Source organism: Salmo trutta, chromosome 29 (assembly GCF_901001165.1).
Source record: "Salmo trutta chromosome 29, fSalTru1.1, whole genome shotgun sequence".
Lineage (NCBI taxonomy): Eukaryota > Metazoa > Chordata > Actinopteri > Salmoniformes > Salmonidae > Salmo > Salmo trutta.
Genome location: NC_042985.1, coordinates 17,867,021 through 17,888,353, shown reverse-complemented (window position 1 = coordinate 17,888,353; position 21,333 = coordinate 17,867,021). Strand labels below are relative to the sequence as shown.

The window sequence follows — 21,333 nt, the reverse complement described above, 5'->3', positions numbered from 1 at the left end:
AAGAGGAGAAGAGAGGAGGAGACATACTGGAGCTGAAGAGGAGAAGAGAGGGGGAGACATACTGGAGCTGAAGAGGAGAAGAGAGGGGGAGACATACTGGAGCTGAAGAGGAGAAGAGAGGAGGAGACATACTGGAGCTGAAGAGGAGAAGAGAGGGGGGAGACATACTGGAGCTGAAGAGGAGAAGAGAGGGGGAGACATACTGGAGCTGAAGAGGAGAAGAGAGGAGGAGACATACAGGAGCTGAAGAGGAGAAGAGAGGAGGAGACATACTGGAGCTGAAGAGGAGAAGAGAGGAGGAGACATACTGGAGCTGAAGAGGAGAAGAGAGGGGGAGACATACTGGAGCTGAAGAGGAGAAGAGAGGAGGAGACATACTGGAGCTGAAGAGGAGAAGAGAGGGGGAGACATACTGGAGCTGAAGAGGAGAAGAGAGGGGGAGACATACTGGAGCTGAAGAGGAGAAGAGAGGGGGAGACATACTGGAGCTGAAGAGGAGAAGAGAGGAGGAGACATACTGGAGCTGAAGAGGAGAAGAGAGGGGGAGACATACTGGAGCTGAAGAGGAGAAGAGAGAGAGGAGGACATACTGGAGCTGAAGAGAAGAGAAGGGGAGACATACTGGAGCTGAAGAGGAGAAGAGAGGGGGAGACATACTGGAGCTGAAGAGGAGAAGAGAGGGGGAGACATACTGGAGCTGAAGAGGAGAAGAGAGGAGGAGACATACTGGAGCTGAAGAGGAGAAGAGAGGAGGAGACATACTGGAGCTGAAGAGGAGAAGAGAGGGGAGACATATTGGAGCTGAAGAGGAGAAGAGAGGGGGAGACATACTGGAGCTGAAGAGGAGAAGAGAGGGGGAGACATACTGGAGCTGAAGAGGAGAAGAGAGGAGGAGACATACTGGAGCTGAAGAGGAGAAGAGAGGAGGAGACATACTGGAGCTGAAGAGGAGAAGAGAGGGGGAGACATACTGGAGCTGAAGAGGAGAAGAGAGGGGGAGACATACTGGAGCTGAAGAGGAGAAGAGAGGAGGAGACATACTGGAGCTGAAGAGGAGAAGAGAGGGGGATACATACTGGAGCTGAAGAGGAGAAGAGAGGGGGAGACATACTGGAGCTGAAGAGGAGAAGAGAGGAGGAGACATACTGGAGCTGAAGAGGAGAAGAGAGGGGGAGACATACTGGAGCTGAAGAGGAGAAGAGAGGGGGAGACATACTGGAGCTGAAGAGGAGAAGAGAGGAGGAGACATACAGGAGCTGAAGAGGAGAAGAGAGGAGGGAGACATACTGGAGCTGAAGAGGAGAAGAGAGGAGGAGACATACTGGAGCTGAAGAGGAGAAGAGAGGGGGAGACATACTGGAGCTGAAGAGGAGAAGAGAGGAGGAGACATACTGGAGCTGAAGAGGAGAAGAGAGGGGGAGACATACTGGAGCTGAAGAGGAGAAGAGAGGGGGAGACATACTGGAGCTGAAGGGAGAAGAGAGGGGGAGACATACTGGAGCTGAAGAGGAAGAGAGGGGAGACATACTGGAGTGAAGAGGAGAAGAGAGGAGGGAGCATACTGGAGCTGAAGAGGAGAAGAGAGGGGGAGACATACTGGAGCTGAAGAGGAGAAGAGAGGAGGAGACATACTGGAGCTGAAGAGAAGAGAAGGGGAGACATACTGGAGCTGAAGAGGAGAAGAGAGGGGGAGACATACTGGAGCTGAAGAGGAGAAGAGAGGGGGAGACATACTGGAGCTGAAGAGGAGAAGAGAGGAGGAGACATACTGGAGCTGAAGAGGAGAAGAGAGGGGAGACATATTGGAGCTGAAGAGGAGAAGAGAGGGGGAGACATACTGGAGCTGAAGAGGAGAAGAGAGGGGGAGACATACTGGAGCTGAAGAGGAGAAGAGAGGAGGAGACATACTGGAGCTGAAGAGGAGAAGAGAGGAGGAGACATACTGGAGCTGAAGAGGAGAAGAGAGGGGGAGACATACTGGAGCTGAAGAGGAGAAGAGAGGGGGAGACATACTGGAGCTGAAGAGGAGAAGAGAGGAGATGTGAAAGCATACTCTAATGAGCTGATAGTCATTGAGAATATGACTTTTCTTTTTATTCACTAATCTGTTCAATCAATGATGAGTATGATTTACAATGAATTTTTTAAGTGTATATTACATATGATAAAAAAGACCTGAAACTTGACACTCACTTGAGAGTCACTCTTGGAAGCTCCTTTTAGAGCCCCTTAGCTGCAGGCCTGTCACCTGGCTGGTATTGATTGACAGGTGTAGGCTGCGATGCAGGTGTGGCTCGGTGGTCGTGTGTCTTGGGGCCGTGGAGCGTGGCTCAGCGTGGCCACCATTGTTCTCAGCAGGTCTTAGATCACCCAGAGCCAGGCCAGAGACTCAGTGGGGAGTCCCGGGTCCACACCATACCAGGCTCTCCACACCACCAGGCCCCAGGCTACAGTTTGTATCGACTCGGCAGGCCTGACAGCCCAGGACGGGACAGTGAAGAAGGGGGGCTTTGCAGTACACAGGTCTGTGGAGCATAATCCAGATTTCACTGGGAGGTTGGGCTAGGGACTGTATGGAAGGTACACTGCATGAGTTCAAGTCCATAAAATATATCTGATTGATTATAGAATTAAAGAAGTGTTCGCTCCCTTGCTGTTTATTCTTTCATAACTGAAATTGCAAAAACAAAAAAGATAGCAAATGACAAGTTATACATTTGCTAATTGTAGAGCACAGACTTTACTGTAGAGACACTAAAACTAAAGGGACAATAAAGTTACTTTGCTAATGTGTCTCATCCTCCCCTTCAGACATTACCACCTTAAACCAGTTAGGTCCATTAGACAACAACACTAAAACAGCATGTTATAAAGGCTGCAAAACAAACATCAATACCCGTAGTGGTGGAAACGAGACAGATCTACATCTTCCATAAGAACGTTATGGAAGATGCACATGTGCATGAGTGTGAATTAAAAAGTGTGTATTCATCTTATTCTAACACACTGGACAGTGGCATGGAGACACACTCCAAAAGCCTGTCTGTCAGAGAGCCACATGGGCAGACTAGGGGCAGCCCCACTCAGCCTGTAGAGATTGTGTTTCACCATGTTTCACCCCAGTCTTCCTGTGGTGCTGTGTTGTGAAGCAGAAAGCCACTACTGGGAGGCACAGTGGAAGAGATCAATTCTACACATTCCTGCCACCTGAGATTCAAGTGTTTCTGTAATGCTGCACAGCTCAATCAATACTTAACCAAACCTAGTAGGGCTGTTGCCTGCTGCACGCCTGGGGAAAAAGACCCTCCTCCACCACACATCACTAGGACCACTCACTGAGGGTTTGTTACACAACTAAAAGCATGTGACTATTTCAATATTTTTCCTCATTGCATCCTTTTTCTCTCCTTTGATTAATCAAGGGGAGCTGCTCCATATGCTTATCCCACCATTTTTTAATTCTCCTAAATCCCTGGCCGGGCTCTCGAGTTAAGGCTGGGTTATTTTTTATGATTATGTAATTAGCAATCATTGATGGTTTGCTCCCTAGTATCTGGGCTCTCAAGCCTCTCTGAAGATTTGATATTTCTTTAAATAGCTGAATTAAAATGATACATACATTAAAAGGAGATATTCCTCAAATTCAAAAAAACATTTTCAACACATTTCCCTTGGTGCATTGCAGCATTTCAGAGCTTTGGACTGTCATCAAGGACATAGACTATACACTACTGCAATCAGAGTAGTTTATCCACCTTGAGACTGAGTGAAAACAAGCAAACTGTATCACATCAAACACTTCATTACCCCTACATGCACAACAGTGATATAGTGAACTATAGCCACACATTGTATATAGGCATATAACTCATGTTTGAAGCACCACCAGTTCAAAGTTTGATTGAATTGAAGTAATTCCAGCTCTTAAAATAAAAACCATAATATCCATCCACTATTACATGCATTTGAAAATTGTATCTATTATTTTTAATGAAGAATTATGAATGATTTAATATGGTTGAAATAAACAAATTAAACAAAAAACATGTATCTTTGTTATGGCAATTTTACCATTATTATTATTGCTATTATTATTATTAGTTCATTATAGTTTATTATAATGACTATTATAATTTATTTAATATGGTACTTCTGGATGGAGATTGAACCAACTATAGTTATAGTATAAAATATATGATCAAATTCGTGTTAATAAATCTAAAGAAAAACTTTTTTCCTGCATAGTTTTACAGGCCCACTTAAGGTTACAAACTAAATATGAAATAACTTCCATTCTACATCAAAGTGTATGGAGCTAAATCGACGACTGATTAAATGGGCAGATCAGGTATCATTAGTCAAACTATAATCATAAACTGCTATATCAATAACTGTCACATTTAAAAGACAAAAACATCCGATATTATCCTACACTTAATTTTCCTTGTTTTCTTTTCACTAACCAAATCACGGAGCACCGAGATCAGAGCACATTTGTATTATTTTGAGTCAATAAACAGAGGATGGAGTCAGGTATCCCGACTCTGTAATAAAATAATCCGGAAATTGATGCACTGTACAAACAACGCTCTATCAGGGGACCAGATGTGACTGTCAAAGGGAAAAAAGGGACGGGGGGCGGGGATCTCATCGTCGGTCCCGCACCGGGCTCTTTGCAAGGATCATTTAGCATCGAGATCTTGTAAATATTGGGGAATTTAGCCAGCTATAAAATCCCGAAGAGGAGGGGGAGAGAGAGCGGCGAGGGAGAGAGGATGCGGATCTCAAATGAACAGGTCCTGTATTGCAGGATGTGCAATGGTGTGTTAAATTAAATGCAGCTGTTGAAAAGCAAAAGGGGAAAATATGCCTCCAATGTCATCAACCGTTCCATCAACTGTCCACGTGGTCTTCCTGGCGATATGTCCCCTGCTCTAGTTTTGTGAAGCGTTACACAGAAAGTAACAATGCAGCCTGTTTTAGCACACTAGCTCAAAACAAAGTTAATATTTTCTATCATCAAATATTAAAATACTATGCGTCATGACACATTGTACGGCTAAATTGGCCAATTTAGGACAGTTTTAGAATGTTGTTCACTTTGATGTAATTTATCAGGCCTATTCTGGCCATCATCAAGAATATAATGATGAATTATTTTTTATTTCGAACGAAATGTGGTCTGCAATTTGCATAGGCATACAGCCCGGACATCCCAATTCTTCCCATTCACTTCGTATCTAATTTCACACTGGTGAAACATGGATTAAAATGTAAAATGAGTGACAGAGAGAGTTACCCCGGCCTAGACAGTGACGATGAGTCTTCTAAATCCATCACATCAAGCCTTTGAAAGACAGGGGGTTTCGGACCGGTCGATTCTTTAATTAAAGATTCAAAGGACTGACAACAGCAGGAATGATGAACTAAGAAATGTGACTTCTGCTATCGCATCATTTTTTATGACCGATCAACACAACCCAGGTGTCCTCATTGATTACGTCTACATCCGAACTCAGATTGTTTGACACAATCATGCAAATCACTTTTAAATTACTTTAGAAAGAATAGGCTACTTCACAACAAGTGCCAGACGAAAATGAGAGGGGAGATAAATGAATTGACCATTGACCAGTGTTATAGATCCATGATACAGTATTATTTAATAAGTGCATGTATGCCTATTTAAACTCAAATTTAAAAGTTCAACCACAAAAAAAATCTGTTCCTTCAAATAACATGAAAAGACCACATTTCAAAAGTGAAAACCCTCCAATTATTCCAACCCCCCATTATCTCCAATCATAAAGCATACAAAATGGGGAAAAAACTAAAGAGAATGAAGAGACACAAACACTCATAATTTTCTTTTGGAAAACGGATGTATTTGAATAATAGAGTAAAGAATGACAGTATCTTAGTTGTTAGTAGGTATTAAAGTGTAGAGAAACTGGACCCATAAAGATCTTCCAACTTTCCAAGAAAGTGCATGTAACAGTCCAAAGGTTGTCAAACCTAATATATATTTATATTTATAAAAACACTATCATTTGTCCCCTAGCCAAGATGGACTTTGTCTTACGAGCTTTATATGTACATTTTGTTGTGATGGAATTTCTAGTTCCCACGTCTCACATTATTTACATAGACGTCAACACATATGTTGCACTTGATGCCAATGAGGATGCTGAGGACATAGCAGCAATGTGGAAATCCAGCAGATGACCTATAGGAGAATCCCACCCACATGATTGGCTCTCTTCTCAGTTCAAACCCGGAAGCGGACCTCTCCGAATTCATCATCTCCTCTAACAACACAACTGTTTTGTGTTAAACTTTACACCAAAAAGCAACAAAACAAAAAAGATCAAGAAGAAAAAAATTGAACAATGGAAGAAAGAAAAAAAGTACAATACATAGAATAACATTAAAGAACAAAACAGGTCAGGCCTACTGTAACTCTAAATAAACACTTGAAATGCTCCAATGCTTTCTTTTTCCTTAAATAGAAGATCAACAGCGGTTGATAAGGAAAGGACTACAGCGTAATCATAGTCCCTTGCCTGAAGTCTCAATGATTCTTTTCATGGGGGAACGTTAATACACATCTGTTAGACCATCTAGAGTAGATCAGTGTACATTATTTACAGCCATTCTGTTTCACTTATTACAGATCTAATGCATCACATGAACATCAACAGTTGTGTTATATCTATATACTACAGACCAAAAATAACTTAATGCCAAGGTAAAGATATGCTAAAGTTTCAAAAGCTCACTTTCAGCTCATACCCATTCTGGCTGTAGAACAGAAAAAAACGAACTGTTAATGCTTCAACTTGTTTCCGAGCAAGGTTATAATCACTAATAAATAAGCTCCTTAAAACTATAACATGTTGTACATTGTACAAAAAGGCAAGTTCTCTTCACACTCATGTTGGTAAAGTTTCAAAGGCAAGCCAAAGCCAAGTCAATCTTTGTCTTTGCCTTGTTCTCTTTCTCTTTTCTCTCACTATGTGTATGTGTGTGTGTGTGTGTGTGTGTGTGTGTGTGTGTGTGTGTGTGTGTGTGTGTCTGTGTACATATGAGAGGGAAAAAGTCTCTAGTTGGTGGCAATCTCTTTGTTGTCCTCCATGAAGCGTGTGAATCGGAAGTGGGTCCCGTTCTCGGCGTTGGCCATTTTCTCCAGGCCAGCCAGAGCGGCATTGGATTCTGTACTGTGCAGCTTCTCCAGGTTGCCTGTGAGGCCGCCCACGGGCGAGCTGCCCCCGTTCCCCATGCTCCCCGACAGAGACGGCAGGCCTCCGTTCTGGATGACAGAGATCTCGTTGGTCTTCATGGCCAGGCCGTTGGAGAAGGCTGCAGCGTACTGGTTCCAGAAGCTAGCCGGGTCTCCGTTGCCCACCCTAGACGCCATGTCCTTCTGGAAGATCTCTGGGAACTTGACAGGGTTGGTGCCCAGGAAGGCCATGGAGCCGTCTACAGAGAGCCGGCGGCCGCGTCTGGCAGGGGCGCTGTTCCACATGTGTGTGCCCATATGAACCTGGAGAGAGAAACAGAGATACAGAGAGAGGGAAAGAGAGAGAGAGAGGACGCAAATTAGAAATATTTAAAACTTGGCCACGACAAAGGCACATAGTAACAGATGATGCAGTGGAAAAAAACTAAAATAATAAAACAGCTAGTTAGCATTAAAATAGTTCAGCACCCTGGGTGCAGCAGGAGGATTGGTGCAGTGAGCTGTGAACGGCGTGGGGACGTGGGCATGGTGTAACTATTTTATTATGGCTAGGATGAAATACTGCATTTAATCTGAAACCTTCATTCAAACATCTCATGAGGGAGACCCTTGTGCTTTGGTTAAAATTGCAGTGCCCACTCTCATTGCCCTGGCCAGTATTACATCTGACGTTTACCCCTGCTATGCCCTTTCCCAACGAGGACAATGTATTTTTCCTCCTCTTTTGATTCTGAAAGGATGAGTGTTACAGATAATGATGTTTTTTTTTAAATCAATGTAGAAACATGGAGGTGTCAGACACACAACTGATTGTGTTGTCTAGAGTGTGTTTTTATTCAAATAATGTATAATTTATAGCAAGTGATATTTTAAAATACATTGTTAGATGTGTGCTCTAGATAACACATTTTAAAATATCACTTGCTAGAAAGTATACATTATTTTAATAAAAACACACTACAAAATCATAGCATCAGAAAAATGTGAAATCTTGCTACAAATAATAACAGTATTGTTTTTTTATATCAACAATGGTGTAAACTATAACTAGTGCTGATTACCCGGTAATTGAAATCTGGTTATACATTTGACAGTGCTTCCTAAATATTACGCCTCTCTACGTTTCGCCCCCTTGATTTCTCACAGTTGAGTGGTGTGATCACATTTGGCCCTTCATTTCCTGTTTATCTTTTAGGGGCCTTTTCCTACTGATCAAAGGGAAACTCTGGGATTTTCAAGGGGTAAACTCTGGAAAACTGAGGATGGTTTCCTCTGGTTGCCTCTGGTAACTGTAGTTAATGCTGTTAACTGAACCATTCCCAGCTGTGCTCTGCTGATCACATTCTCAGGTTTCTACCCAATAATCATATTAATGGGGTGATTCAACCTTTCCGCTGAGCTGGTTCTTTCATCAATTATAGAACATTACTGCCTCCGAATGGCACTGACATAACACACTTCAATTTGTTGCTCAAAGTTATGGACCAAAATTCTGGTGATTTTTATACTCCTCCTAAAGATATTCATGAATAAATATGTGGACATTTTCCAATTCCATTCATAATGTTTTTAAATATACATATATTGCCCTGAGATTTTGAATATGTGTGTATTTTAACCATTGCAATCATAATGTTTATAATCTTACAATTACCTTGAGATTTCCTTTGGTGGTGAAAGCCCGACCACAGATGTGGCAGGCGAAGGGCTTCTCCCCAGTGTGGGTCCTCTCGTGTATCTGCAGAGCGCTGGAGGAGGAGAAGGTCTTCCCACAAGTGTTGCAGTAGTGCTGCTTGGGTGTCCGGCGTGGAGGGGCAGAGGCCGAGAGCACTGGGGATGTAGAGGCCGAGGTGGTCACCAGGCCGTGGGGCATGTTGCTGGACATGTCCTTATGGTGATCTCGGTCCTGGTGGTCCCTGTGGTGGTCCCTGTGGTGGTCCCTGTGGTGGTCCCTGTGGTGGTCCCTGTGGTGGTCCCTGTGGTGGTCCTGATGGTGGTGGAGGCCGTGGAGGAAGCCGTTGACCTCTGATTTGATCATGGAGGACAGGGAGTTCACAGAGAGGAGGGAGGGGGTCGGACTGGAGGAGAGGCTGGTGTTAGAGGGTTCGAAGAGCTGCGAGGGCAAGTCCCTCATCTGGTGGGTTAGCATGTGCTGCTTCAGGTTGCCCTTGGTCGAGAAGCCCCGGTTACAGGCTGTGCAAATGAACGGTCTCTCTTTGGTATGGCTTCGGTAGTGGATGTCCAAGGCACTCTGACATGCAAACGTTTTACCACAGATGTCACAGGCCGTGTTCTTGAACGTGCCGCGCTCACGGAATGGGAAGAGCATACCCAGTGGGTCTTTAGATGGGTTGCAGGATGTCAGGTCCAGGGCCCCGATGCTAGAAGGGTGATGCTGCATGAGGCTGGCGCTGATGTGATCCAGGGACATAGCCCTCTGGTGCCTCTCCTGTCTCTCCTGCCTCTCCTCCAAGCTGGGGGATTTACGTTGATGTTGGGGGTGCCCATTGGTGGGGGATGGGGGCTGCATGGAAGAGGTAGATTCTGATACCGCTGGACTCCCGGGACTCGGGCTCTCGATGTCCCCACCCAGGGATGAGGAGTCATTAGTGAGGCAGTCCCCTTCCATTGAACCTCCGTTCCCCATGGCCTTCATTCTGCTGGCCTGCAGCTCCTCTACCAGCCTCTGGTGGGGGTTATGGTGGCTGTGATGCTGATTGTCATGGTGGCTGTGATGCTGATTGTCATGGTGGTTTCTATAGTCAATATCATGGTGGGTATTGTGGTAGGCATTGTGATGGGCATGATGAATTTTCTCCTGCCCGTCCTGGACGACCATCTCGGGTTGAGAGGGGGAATTGCACAGGCTGTCTTGGGAGGCGTCAGCTGACTTAGGGGTGTCTGGGACGCTGCTGTCAGGGCCGTCTTCCATCCCTTCCACTCCCTCCATCCCCTCCATCCCCTCCATATCATCATCAGAGAAGTTGTCCAGGTCATCGAAGTTCTCATCGAAGTTCCTCTCATCGAAGGAGCCTGTGTCGGAGCCCATGGACTCAGGGTAACTGTCTGGCAGTGGGGTGTTTGAGATCTGCCCTCCCATGTGCATGCGGATGTGCTGCTGCAGGACCACCGCATTGGTGAACTTCTTCTGACAGATGGGGCAGGAGTGATGGACCCTGAGTGGAGGCATGGCCCGGTGGACGGTGTAGTGGGTCTTCAGGTTCCCTTTGGTGGTAAAGGCCCTGCCACACACTTTACACTTGAAGGGCCTCTCTCCAGTGTGAGTACGGTAGTGCATTTTCAGAGCGCTTTGACAGCTGAGCACACGGTGGCAGATGACACACTCATTGGGGTCCGTCAACTTCCTGTCGATGTTCTCCACCAGCTGCTGCAGCTTGGAGGTCTCCGACCCCTGGAGCGGGTCCAAGAGGCCCCCGAACGGGAACTTAGCCTTGAACTGCTCAGACATGAGGGGCATGAGAGGGTTGGTCATCATAGGTGGGCTGTTGGAGGTTGTGTATTCTGTGTTGCGCTCAGACTCAGAGCTCACACTCGCCATGAAGCTCGACGAGTGACTGCCCTCTTCAGTTTTCCCGTTTGACGTAGGCAGGGCCGCAGCTTCTTCAGACAACCCGTCGTTGCTTTTCATTGATGGCTCAGCAGCGTCACGACCGGAGTCAGTCTTTGTAGAAATGGAGGGGCTGGTTATGGCTACCGAATGATCCTCTTTTTTAATGAATGGTGGCAGGCTGGGCATGGTTGGTGGGAGCAGCATGCCCACTGACGAGGTCAGAGTGGAGAGAACAGGCTTGCTGTCCAGCCAGCTGGTCACAGGCTTCTCTGGAGGCATTGACATACCATATGGAATGCCGGTGCTCGTTGGAATATTGTCTAAATGCTCGGGGACAGGGTATGGGTTCATCTGAACATGTGGATACTTCTCTTTATGACGCTGGAAGTGGACCTTCAAATTACCGCGGGTGGAGAAGCGATTGCCACAGATGTTACACTTGTATGGCCTCTCACCTGTGTGAGATCGCAGGTGGATCTGCAAGGCACTGTCACTCCCGAACACCTTGGCACAAAATCTGCACTTATGCTTGAAGAACGCCTCCTCTGAGCTGCTCTTGGGTTCAAATGAAGTTACGTTCGGTGGCTTGCCTTTCCTCTGGGCCAGCGCAGCCAGAGAGTTGAGGTCCTCCACTGTGGTGCCAATACTGGGCAGGGAGCTGGAAAATAGGTGGTTTCCAGATGGGGGCTGAGGTAGATGTGGATTAGTTACAGGGTTCAACAGGCTACCTATCCCAAAGGCTGGCATGGATGACTTAGTGTGTGATGGGTTACTGAGCTGAGAGTGGAGGTTGCTGCTGATCGCATGTATTGGCCTCTTGTCAGAGGACGACTGGACGTTGTTGACTGTGGACGACCCCAGTGAGCTGATGCTCTGAGATGATTCACCGCTGGGGTTGTTGCTCTGAGGTAGCTGCACCCTTTCAGCCAGCTGCTTCAGGCTGCTGATGCTGGCAGACTGGCTGGCCAGGCTCTGTGCTAAGCCCGCAGCTGCAGCCAGCTGCTGTGAGAGATGTGAGCTGAGCGTGGTCAGTGGGTTGGCTGACGGCCCCAACGAGCCTCCTGGTGTGGAGATGCTGGGGGGCACCTGCATTTCAGGGGACTGGGAGGCCAGTAGCAGGATCTGGTGACGGATCTGTTCAATGAGTTGCAGCTGGTGGATCTGTTGCTGCTGCAGGCCCAGGAGTTGCTCCATCAGGGCCGGCACTGCCACCCTGGGGCCCCCGGACCCGGACCCAGAGGAGCGCTGCGTCTCCTGGGTGAACTGGGCCACCGCCACTTTGGTGCTCTGCAGGTTTTCGATGATGACGTTGCTGTTGATCATAGAGATGCTCCCCAGGTCAGTCAGGTTGCCGAGCGGAGGTAGCTGAGGGGCAGAGACGGTCGAGGTGCCCGGTGCTGGTCCGGAGCTGTTCCTGCTGGAGCTGTGGCCATTTCCCTCGCCTGTGTTCGTGTTGATGTTACTGCCTCCCTCCATGTGGCTGCTGCCTCCATCATTGTCGTGACCAGGATGAACGTTGATTCCGGAAACGTCGACGTCCATGGATTCTTCTTTGTCGAGAGCGTTATGCTCCAAAAGGTCACTGCACTCCGCTTGATCAGTGTTATTAACCGTGTCATTCATCTGCTCATCAGGATTATGTGGAGGGGAGCCAGGCGAGAAGGTTCCGGAAGGGGAGGCAGGATTCTCATTCACTATCAGAACTAATTGATTCTTAGTGCAATTCTTCTGGTGTTGTTCAAGATCTGATAGTTCAAAGAACTCAGCACAACATCTGCTACAGACATGGGCGTCTGACCCCTTGCAGGGGGGGTCTTCCTCCGAGCAGGGCTCTTCTGTGTCCCCTGAAAAACACAGGAGGGGGAAACAGAGGATTAGTGATTAGAAATGTTTTGCAGCTGAAGAAGCATCTTTATCTATTCAAATTATTTTGTTGTTCATCATCTTAAATTAATCAGTTTTACACTTATCCGCTTGATACGTTCACAAAAAACAAACATCAAAAAAGCAACAATAAACAAAAAAAAGATTGAAAAAGACCCCTTTTAATGTGGAGGCTCTGAGAAACAGGATAAGAAAAGAATGGAAATCAATAATAAGTGATCTTTGAAGATGTACATCTGGTTTCATCAATCCAACCATCTTTTAAGTAATAATTTCTATTGATAATCCATCAACATATAAAATACTATGAAGTGAGGACATTGGGGCTTAATGACATTTCATAGAAAAGCATTGATTTCCAATATTTCATACTCCTCAATGTCTACATGTCCACTGAGCGCAAATCAACCATTTGAAGGACTTATTAGACTTTCAATTTGCTGTCAACTTTGCTCATTTTCAACTCGACTACGGGCATCTTGGACAGGTTATCCCTGTCACTAAGCTAATTTGTATCCAGTCAGGCTGCAATCGGAATCTGACAGCCACAAAAAACAGAGCCTTTGGATTCCAGATTGTTCTCTCTAGCCACTTGGACACTCAACAAAGACAGTGCAAAATGATATATGCCATTATTGTACTGATATCACTAAAAATAATACATTTTGTTATTACTAAAATATCTGTAATGTTTACATAACACATATTTTTATAAATATGTTATGTATATTTAATAAATTACATAACATAAAATAAATAAAACACATTATAGTACCTAATATAAAATGAAGAGTAAAACATAACGTATAAAACTTTGTATAAAAAAACTGTTCATTTGTAGTGATGTAAATGTGTAAGTATCACAGCGCTATATATATATATATATACTTTTTAGGGAAAAATAAAATAAAAACATAACAACAAATGGCTCAAGAAAATGAGTCAAGAACTATGAGTGGAGTTGCTGTCATTAGAATGAACGGCTTGCTGCCCAAAACCAAGCAACTGGCCACACCAGTTTAAGCAACAGGCAATTCAATACCAGCCAATAAGAATACGCAAAATGAATAATTGTCTTTTAAATGTGCATAGAAACTGGTCTTGGTTATGCAATTTCCATTCAACAAACACAGGGGTCAGTGTGAAAAGAACAAAAGGCGAGACAACACCCCTGTGCCACTGCTGTGCTCCAGACTTTCCTCGTTCTATCTTCTTTTTGTCAAACCCAAATCTCACTGTTTAACATACAAGTTGATTTACAAATTGCAATTCTCTATGAGTCCCTTTCATTGTGGGCCCCGGCGATCTACATTTTCATCACGGGTGGAAAGGGAGGAGGGTTAATTTGAAAATGAAACCCAGAGAGAGAGCAAGAAAGAGAGAGAGAGAGAGCAAGAAAGAGAGAGAGAGAGAGAGAGAGAGAGAGAGAGAGAGAGAGAGAGAGAGAGAGAGAGAGAGAGAGAGAGATGAGTGCGGCCCTGCCCCACTGAGACAGGATGGCTTCCCATTGTTCACACAGCATGGGAGCGGCGGGCTCGTCGGCACGGCCTGGCCTGGCCTGCTCATCTTGGCCAACTCAAAGCAGATCCTGTTTAATTCAGGGATTATCTCCCTCAATGTTTCTCTGCTCTGGGACATCAGATAACGCAAAGTTGCCATGACAGTAAAACCCAGACTCACACCACTCTAACCATGCAAACGGAGAAGACTCACTCCAACATTAATGGTAACTTTTTAATATCAACCATGCAGCCTCCCCTGAAAGCGTCAGTAATGAAAAATGTGTTTGATTTACATCGTGGGAAGGAAGAGTAGCTTTGTTTGGTATTGGTTGACCATGTGAACAAATGAAAGTGGATTTTATGTAAGAGGAAATACATCAACTTACACAATGTCCTGAATACACTGCTGTAGAAAACACTAATGTAGCTAAACAAAAATATGAGAAAACTTTTCCAAAGTCAACAAAAAAATGAAAGCGCTTGAACCGCCCTTCAAGAACTTAAAAAAGTTACCTAGAGGTTACAGGAGCAAACTTTTACAAACGTACAAAAGTGCACTATCAAAGCAAAAATGTAAACAAGTTCATAGCGGTAATTCTTATTCTCTTACTAGATTAAAGTGCACTGGAGTGTAGTGATGACACACATGTTGAAGCCGCAAGCTACTATTTCCACATTTCATTCATAAAAAATGTAAAAAGGATTTAAGATTCCATACATCCAAAGGTTTGTTTAAACTGTCCAATGTAATCTGTAGGAAAACACTAAGAACAAGTGACTAGCTCAAGTTTCTTCAGAGACCTGTGGATAACTTATTTAGTTAGGCAGTCAGTAATAACTATCTTTCAATGTAACAATCTCTCATTCCTCGAGTGAATGGAAACTGGACATTGTGGATTGTATCACATTGTGGATTCTATCTAAACATTATCATGTTAGCGACCAAAATAACTATATCCAAAACCACAGAGAAAAATAAAACAAAGAGCATCTGCCCAAATGTAACTCTGTTATCAACTTCTCATAACATTCACTGAAACCACAATATATATATGTCCCTAATAATAACGCACTTGCATCAGGCTAGGATTTGACCAACCAAGGGGTAAATTCACTTTCTAAATCTCAAAGTGTGTTACTCTCAACACCCAGCACACCCCAGCACACCCCAGCACACCCCACCACACCCCACCCAATTCCTTCGTAAATACTCAGTGATTGTAAAGCAAATAGTGGTCCAATTAAAACAATCAAATTATTCCATCTCAAATGTGCTCTTTCACAAGAAGCTATTTACATACCACCACCTTGACTATTAAAAAGGTAAAACATCTCAGAAGCATGGAGTATTTGAAAGTAAATCTATAATCATGTACTGACATGAAATCATGTTTGTTTACATAAGTAGACGTGCACTTAAAAAGCAATGGTATTGAATATTTTGTTAATTTGATGTCTTTATGAATAAAAAAAAACAAATACTATGAAAATAACGCCAACAAATGCACAGCCTAAATGAGAACAGCCACAATACACACAACACCCAAATGTCTTCAGCAACAGTGCATAAATTAGTCAATGTTTAAAAAATAGCTTGACGATTATCTCTGAATAGAAATAATGCGTTACTCTGTATAAAAACGTCCTAAAACAGCTAAATCTCAACATCATCATCATGCTACAAGGAGTCACCAGAGCACAGGCCTTCAGGGAGGCAGAAGAGACACATGCCAAAACAGAGAGCCTCTGATACAAAGGACAGAAGAGAGTAAATAATAAGTGATATAGAAATGTGGATTAGTAGAAAATATGACAGAGTAGCTTTTTGAGAGTTCCTACGTTACTTTGTAGGGACGCTGGCTTCAAACCTCTTGACACTTGTGAATTCAGTAGGATGTCTGATGCCTGATGTCTGATGCCTGCCTGAGCTAACCCACCTTCTCTCCAGCCCTCACACTGCTGGCCTCACTGGAAACATCCCAGTGAACACTAGATGGGGTTCCACTATAGCTGCCGTTTCCCGGATGGACAAGCCCCAGCCTTAGCAGCTCTGCCCTGGTGACATGATTAAAGCTTAAAGGGGAGGAGAAGGGAGAAAAGCAAGCAAGTCCTTCAGCCGGGAAATATCTCAGCCTTCCACTATATAAACATTGGCAAAATGACAAGTAACTGAATCCCTGTTGTTTGTGGGGTACAACAGTGCGAAGGGCCGGGGACCGCCCTGCGATCTCCCTCTGGGGGGGCTACTCTTGCAGGAGTGGAAGTGGATGGCGGTCACATTGATAAGACCCCCCCATCACAAATAGAGGACAGAGTCCCTGCTAGGCCCCTGTGGCTCTGATCAGCAGGGTCAATGACGAGGTACAGAGAACACACTGCGACCTGAACTCTCATCAACTTCACACAGGGAGACACAGGGGGATGCTGGCAAAGGTTAAAACAGCTGAACATCCCACCCGAGAACTCTCTCTCTTGGAGAGACGAGATGAGAGACAGACAGACAGACAGCCTTGACTCTCAGCCTCATACACTAACTATCCAGCTGCAAAATGCCCTCAGCATCTCCTTAAAATGTATTGGGAATGTTAGCCTCCCTCTTTTTATTTTGCATACAGAGACTCATGAGGACTTTCCAGTTCCACACACACAGGAGATCTCTCAGTCATGAGCACACATTCTAGAATGATCAACCCATTACCAGAAATGCAAGTATTCCATGTCCCTAACCCATAATTAAAGGTATTGCATTTTCAGCTTGTTTAATGCATGATGCATTTGGGTTATGTATTGTGAAACTCAGTAGGCAGCAGTCTGCTGACAGAGAATGACTAAAGATACTATTCACTACTTTATTACATTTTAGGGAAAATGCAGCAGTCAAGGAAAAACAAGTATGATACTAGGTATAGACTATGTTTTGCATTGATCCTTAGTTCCAACCAAATCATGCAACCTTAGGTAGCAGCAAATGCTTCTTATGCAAGGTTTTAGTTGGGTGAAACAGAGCTTTATTTCCAGGAAGCATTTTGTAAAGGATACTGCAAACAACATAGCTGTACACACACAGAAAGAGCTTAAAACATGATTAGTTATATAGGAAAAATAAGTCAAACTAAATTGACTGTCTCTAGAAAAATATATTTCCATACTACTCCTCAGAAGGAAAATGCATAGACAATATGTATGGAAAAACAGCCATATAGGGTCAATTAAAGAGCCTCTAGAGTTTCCTTTCTGTAGGCTATGTCATGGCAAACACTTCTAATAAACAGATATTAATACTAATAATAGTAATACTAGTGTAATATGGGTTACGATAGAGCAGTAACTACAAACAAATCCTGTGTGGCTCAGTTGGTAGAGCATGGTGTTTGCAACGCCAGAGTTGTGGGTTCGATTCCCACGGGGGACCAGTACAGAGAAAATATGTATGAAATGTATGCATTCACTACTGTAAGTCGCTCTGCATAATAGAGTCTGCTAAATGACGTAAATGTGAAATGTAATCTGTATCAGAGACAGGAGTTTATAGTTACCTTTGAAAATACCAGCGCAATGACAATATAGTCTGCAAAAAGACGGAGCCAAATCTAACTTTCATTTAAACTAATGAATAGAGAAAACGCAACATTAAACATGTGAGACTTTTAAAATACATCCACAATTGTAAAATGTTAGATCGAAACTACCGTCGTTTCACTATGACCGTTCAACCATTTTGAAAATAATTATTTCAGTAAATTGTACGTTTGAGGCAATATAGAATATACAAACTTTAATAATCTGGAAATTGCTTGATATTTTTAAGATAGTGAAACTTAAACTTTGCCGCATCAAACTACCTTACAAACACTATAGGGTGAAAGTTATGGCTATGGGTGTTGTAGGCCTATAAAAAATACTTCCATAACCTGGTTTTCACAGCAAGTCTAAAGCACCTCTTTAGCAATAGAAAATTAAAGCCCAGCTTGTTGTAAGTCTCTTTGGAAAATATAATTTTATCAAATGTATCATCATAAGAGGAAACGTAACTGTTGGGTGAACTTAACAGAGATGGTCAGTTGGTCACTCCGTGGAAACTCGCAAGGGTGACAAAGCGTTCCAAAAGCAACCAAGGTAGTTGCATAATAAAATGAATTCAACCACTGTCGCCATCTTTCTGATGGTCTCAACCACAACTTGACATATTTCTTTATACTAGTTCATTTTCATGACATGAGGTCATTTGGTGCTGAGCTTTTGTTAAAGTAAATTAACATAAATCCTTTACATATTTTAGAAAATTTTAGGGATACGTTAACTTGTTTATCTCGTAAAATAACAGACCTCTGTCCCTCACTATTTATTTCTCTCTCTTTCTCTGTGTGTGTGTGTGTTTGTGTGTGTGTGAGAGAGAGAGAGCGAGAGAGAGAAGGGGGAGGGGGGAGGGGGTGCTAAAGAGAGAGAATCGGAAGCAGTATGTCATCTATACTAACATTTCACCTTTGAAACATCTTGAAAATTATGGTTAAGGAATAAGGAATATACACAAGGGAAATGTGGGAAGTAAACAAAAAGTATGCATGCGGCTAAGCCTAAAACTATTATAATGTATTAACATTAAATAATGATATACATAATAAGTATAAGGCCATTATAGCTTCAGTGTTCTGTTGCATCGTGCACCACATTGAGATTGTGGTTTAAAAGTCATATCATTTGTAAACGAATGATTACCATCCGCCATTAAGACCACAACATGTCCACAAACGGAAAATCGATAAGCTATTCATTGTAAGCAAATAATGTTTATATTTTCTTATCATTTGATTTGAATTCAGCCAAGGCTTGGCAGAGAAATACCGACTTTGTAGACTAGCCTATGTACGGGACAGTCAGAAACAGTAGAAACTTTAGGCGAGTAGGCAAATTATTATTTATATTCTATATAGGCCTAAACCCAAAATAGAGGGAAAACATTTAAGAAAATGCTGGTTATTTCGACGCACAAGTACTTGTCCGTGCATAGAGTACAGTTAGGCAACGATTGGAGTGAAACTAAGTCGACTACAAAAGCAGAAACTTAAACGAGCCTTTCGCTGCAGCAACTTTGGTTGCAGCAACAATATAGGAAAGTTGCTTCAAAGTGTGTAAGGCAAAAATGTTGATTAAAAATCAATCTTTGTAGCCTACCACACAAAGTGTTCTAAAAAGTGAATTCTAAAAGTGTACGCTACATAGAAGCCTATGTCGAGATAAAAGTAGGCTAAGCAGCCTAATAACAAGACTATAACGCATGCACTTTTAAACGTTATATATTGTAACAAAGTTTAATTCTAAAGTTATATGAACAACAAAACGCAATAATATGATATTTTCAAGAATAAAAGTATTTGACTGTGTCTTAGAGCGATATATAGAAAAGGCACGGGCCATAGTTTGATCATAAAGTAGACAGCCTATACACATAGCAACTGTGTCTAGTTATGATAAAATGATTTTGAGACAGTAAATTGCATGGATTCATAAAAAATGGTCTAACTTAGAAAAGGGGGAAGAGTTCCTATCCAAAAACAAACAATCCTAAAAAGACAAAAACATCTGAAAAGCAGATATTAAAAGATAGTAGCGTGGATAAGAGCGATCCATTGCCAGAACTTACCATTGTGTTCGGATAAAGCCAGCTGAGGGTCCGATTGGAAATGTTGCGGCTTTGCTTGTTTCCTCCGCGACATGCTGGCTCACACATCAGCCAAGAAAGAATAAAAAATTACTAAAAAATCTGCTCAAAATTACGAAAATCGAGTCCATCCACCGCGCATGTGTACTGTTATGATTATCAATAATGCTTTGCGATTAATCATTCGGGGGTTCCTTGAAAGGCTATTGGCACCTCGCCAGCCCCCTATTCAAATTAAGTCTCTTTAATCAATTAGGTCCTGATTTGCTGGGGACTCTTGTCTCTCTCTCAGCTCCCACCCAATGAGTTGATCCGTGTGGAAGAAAAGGCTGGGTTTTCCAACTCCCTTTAGATACAGTTTAACCCTTCTTAGCAACCAGCTGGTAGCTACGTAAAGCTTATCTTGGCTACTAGTGGAATGTCAGTTTTCAGTCCATGCGCGGAACGGTATCTTTCCTATTGACCAAGCAGCGATCAAACCCAGCAGAGTTAGGTCGATTTGAACTGACGAGACGCTCACGGCGAAACCTCCGTGATCTCACATACAAATACTTTCCACAACTCTGGTCGCTGTTGCTGTGCATATCCTCCTTTCAGATTTGCATTGAGGTCGCTGTAATTCAGATCTTGTATGTTGAAACACCGATACCTAATCGTTGGTTAGTGGTGCCTCAAGGCATCAAGAAAAATGTAGATCGACTATAGGAGTCTCGTGCGTAATGGCACTGTAGGTGTCTTGGATGTCAAAGATATGTATCGAATATCCCAATCAGATTCATTTCATTATCGCCGAACGGGGTTAGTAACACGTTTTCATCACACACCGCATTCCGCGAACAAACAAACTTTAAGGGCCCATGTCGGACTGAGAAATGTGGAGCCCAGCCCACCTATGATGTGATTGGTCACTGGGCTACTCTATCATAAGCCGTTGGAGGTGCAATCTCTCTCTCCCCTCTCTCTCGCTCTCTCTCATACGCATGGTTCGCGAGCGAGTGTGTGTGTGTGTGTGTGTGTGTGTGTGTGAGCGTGAGCGAGTGACTGGCCAGTAGAGGGAACAGTAAAGAGTGTATGATTCTGTTTCGAAGGCATGAACATGTTTGTGTTGTTTATAGATGTTTACTATACATAGGCTACTTCAGCACATCATGCATACATTTCACAAACTTGCGCGTCATTGAAACATTGAGTTGTTTTCATTTCATACGTTGATTGGATTGTTTAGCGAAACTCGCTACAATCAGCGTCGTGTCCAAATTGTAGCCTACAGTAGCCCAGCATGTCACCGGTAGCCTATGTATGTTTCTTTTACTGTACGTCAAGTTTATATTTTCATCAGTTCTGTAACAAAAATGAGAGCCTTATTGCGCAGTTGTAATGCAAGACAAAAGCAGTTGCTATTCAATAAGTGGATTTAAAGAGAATAATAATAGTAGAATAGTAGAAATTTAAAACTATAGAGGTTACACTGAATAGA

At 43.4% G+C, this 21,333-nt stretch overlaps 1 protein-coding gene across 2 annotated transcripts; it reads right to left on the bottom strand.

Annotated features, from left to right (window-relative positions):
* Positions 1–5,640: 5,640 nt before the first annotated feature.
* sall1a (spalt-like transcription factor 1a) lies at positions 5,641–20,716 on the bottom strand. Of its 2 annotated transcripts, none has more exons than XM_029721051.1 (3): positions 19,839–20,716; positions 8,895–12,655; positions 5,641–7,543 (listed from the first exon to the last, which is right to left on the bottom strand). In XM_029721051.1, the coding sequence occupies exons 1-3, from the start codon at positions 19,909–19,911 to the stop codon at positions 7,103–7,105; spliced, it is 4,275 nt and encodes a 1,424-aa protein (XP_029576911.1). In that variant the 5' UTR covers positions 19,912–20,716; the 3' UTR covers positions 5,641–7,102. The 2 variants fall into 2 exon arrangements, with proteins under 2 accessions (XP_029576911.1, XP_029576912.1); XM_029721052.1 differs by lacking the exon at positions 19,839–20,716 and adding an exon at positions 16,042–16,141.
* Between the last annotated feature and the right edge of the window lie 617 nt (positions 20,717–21,333).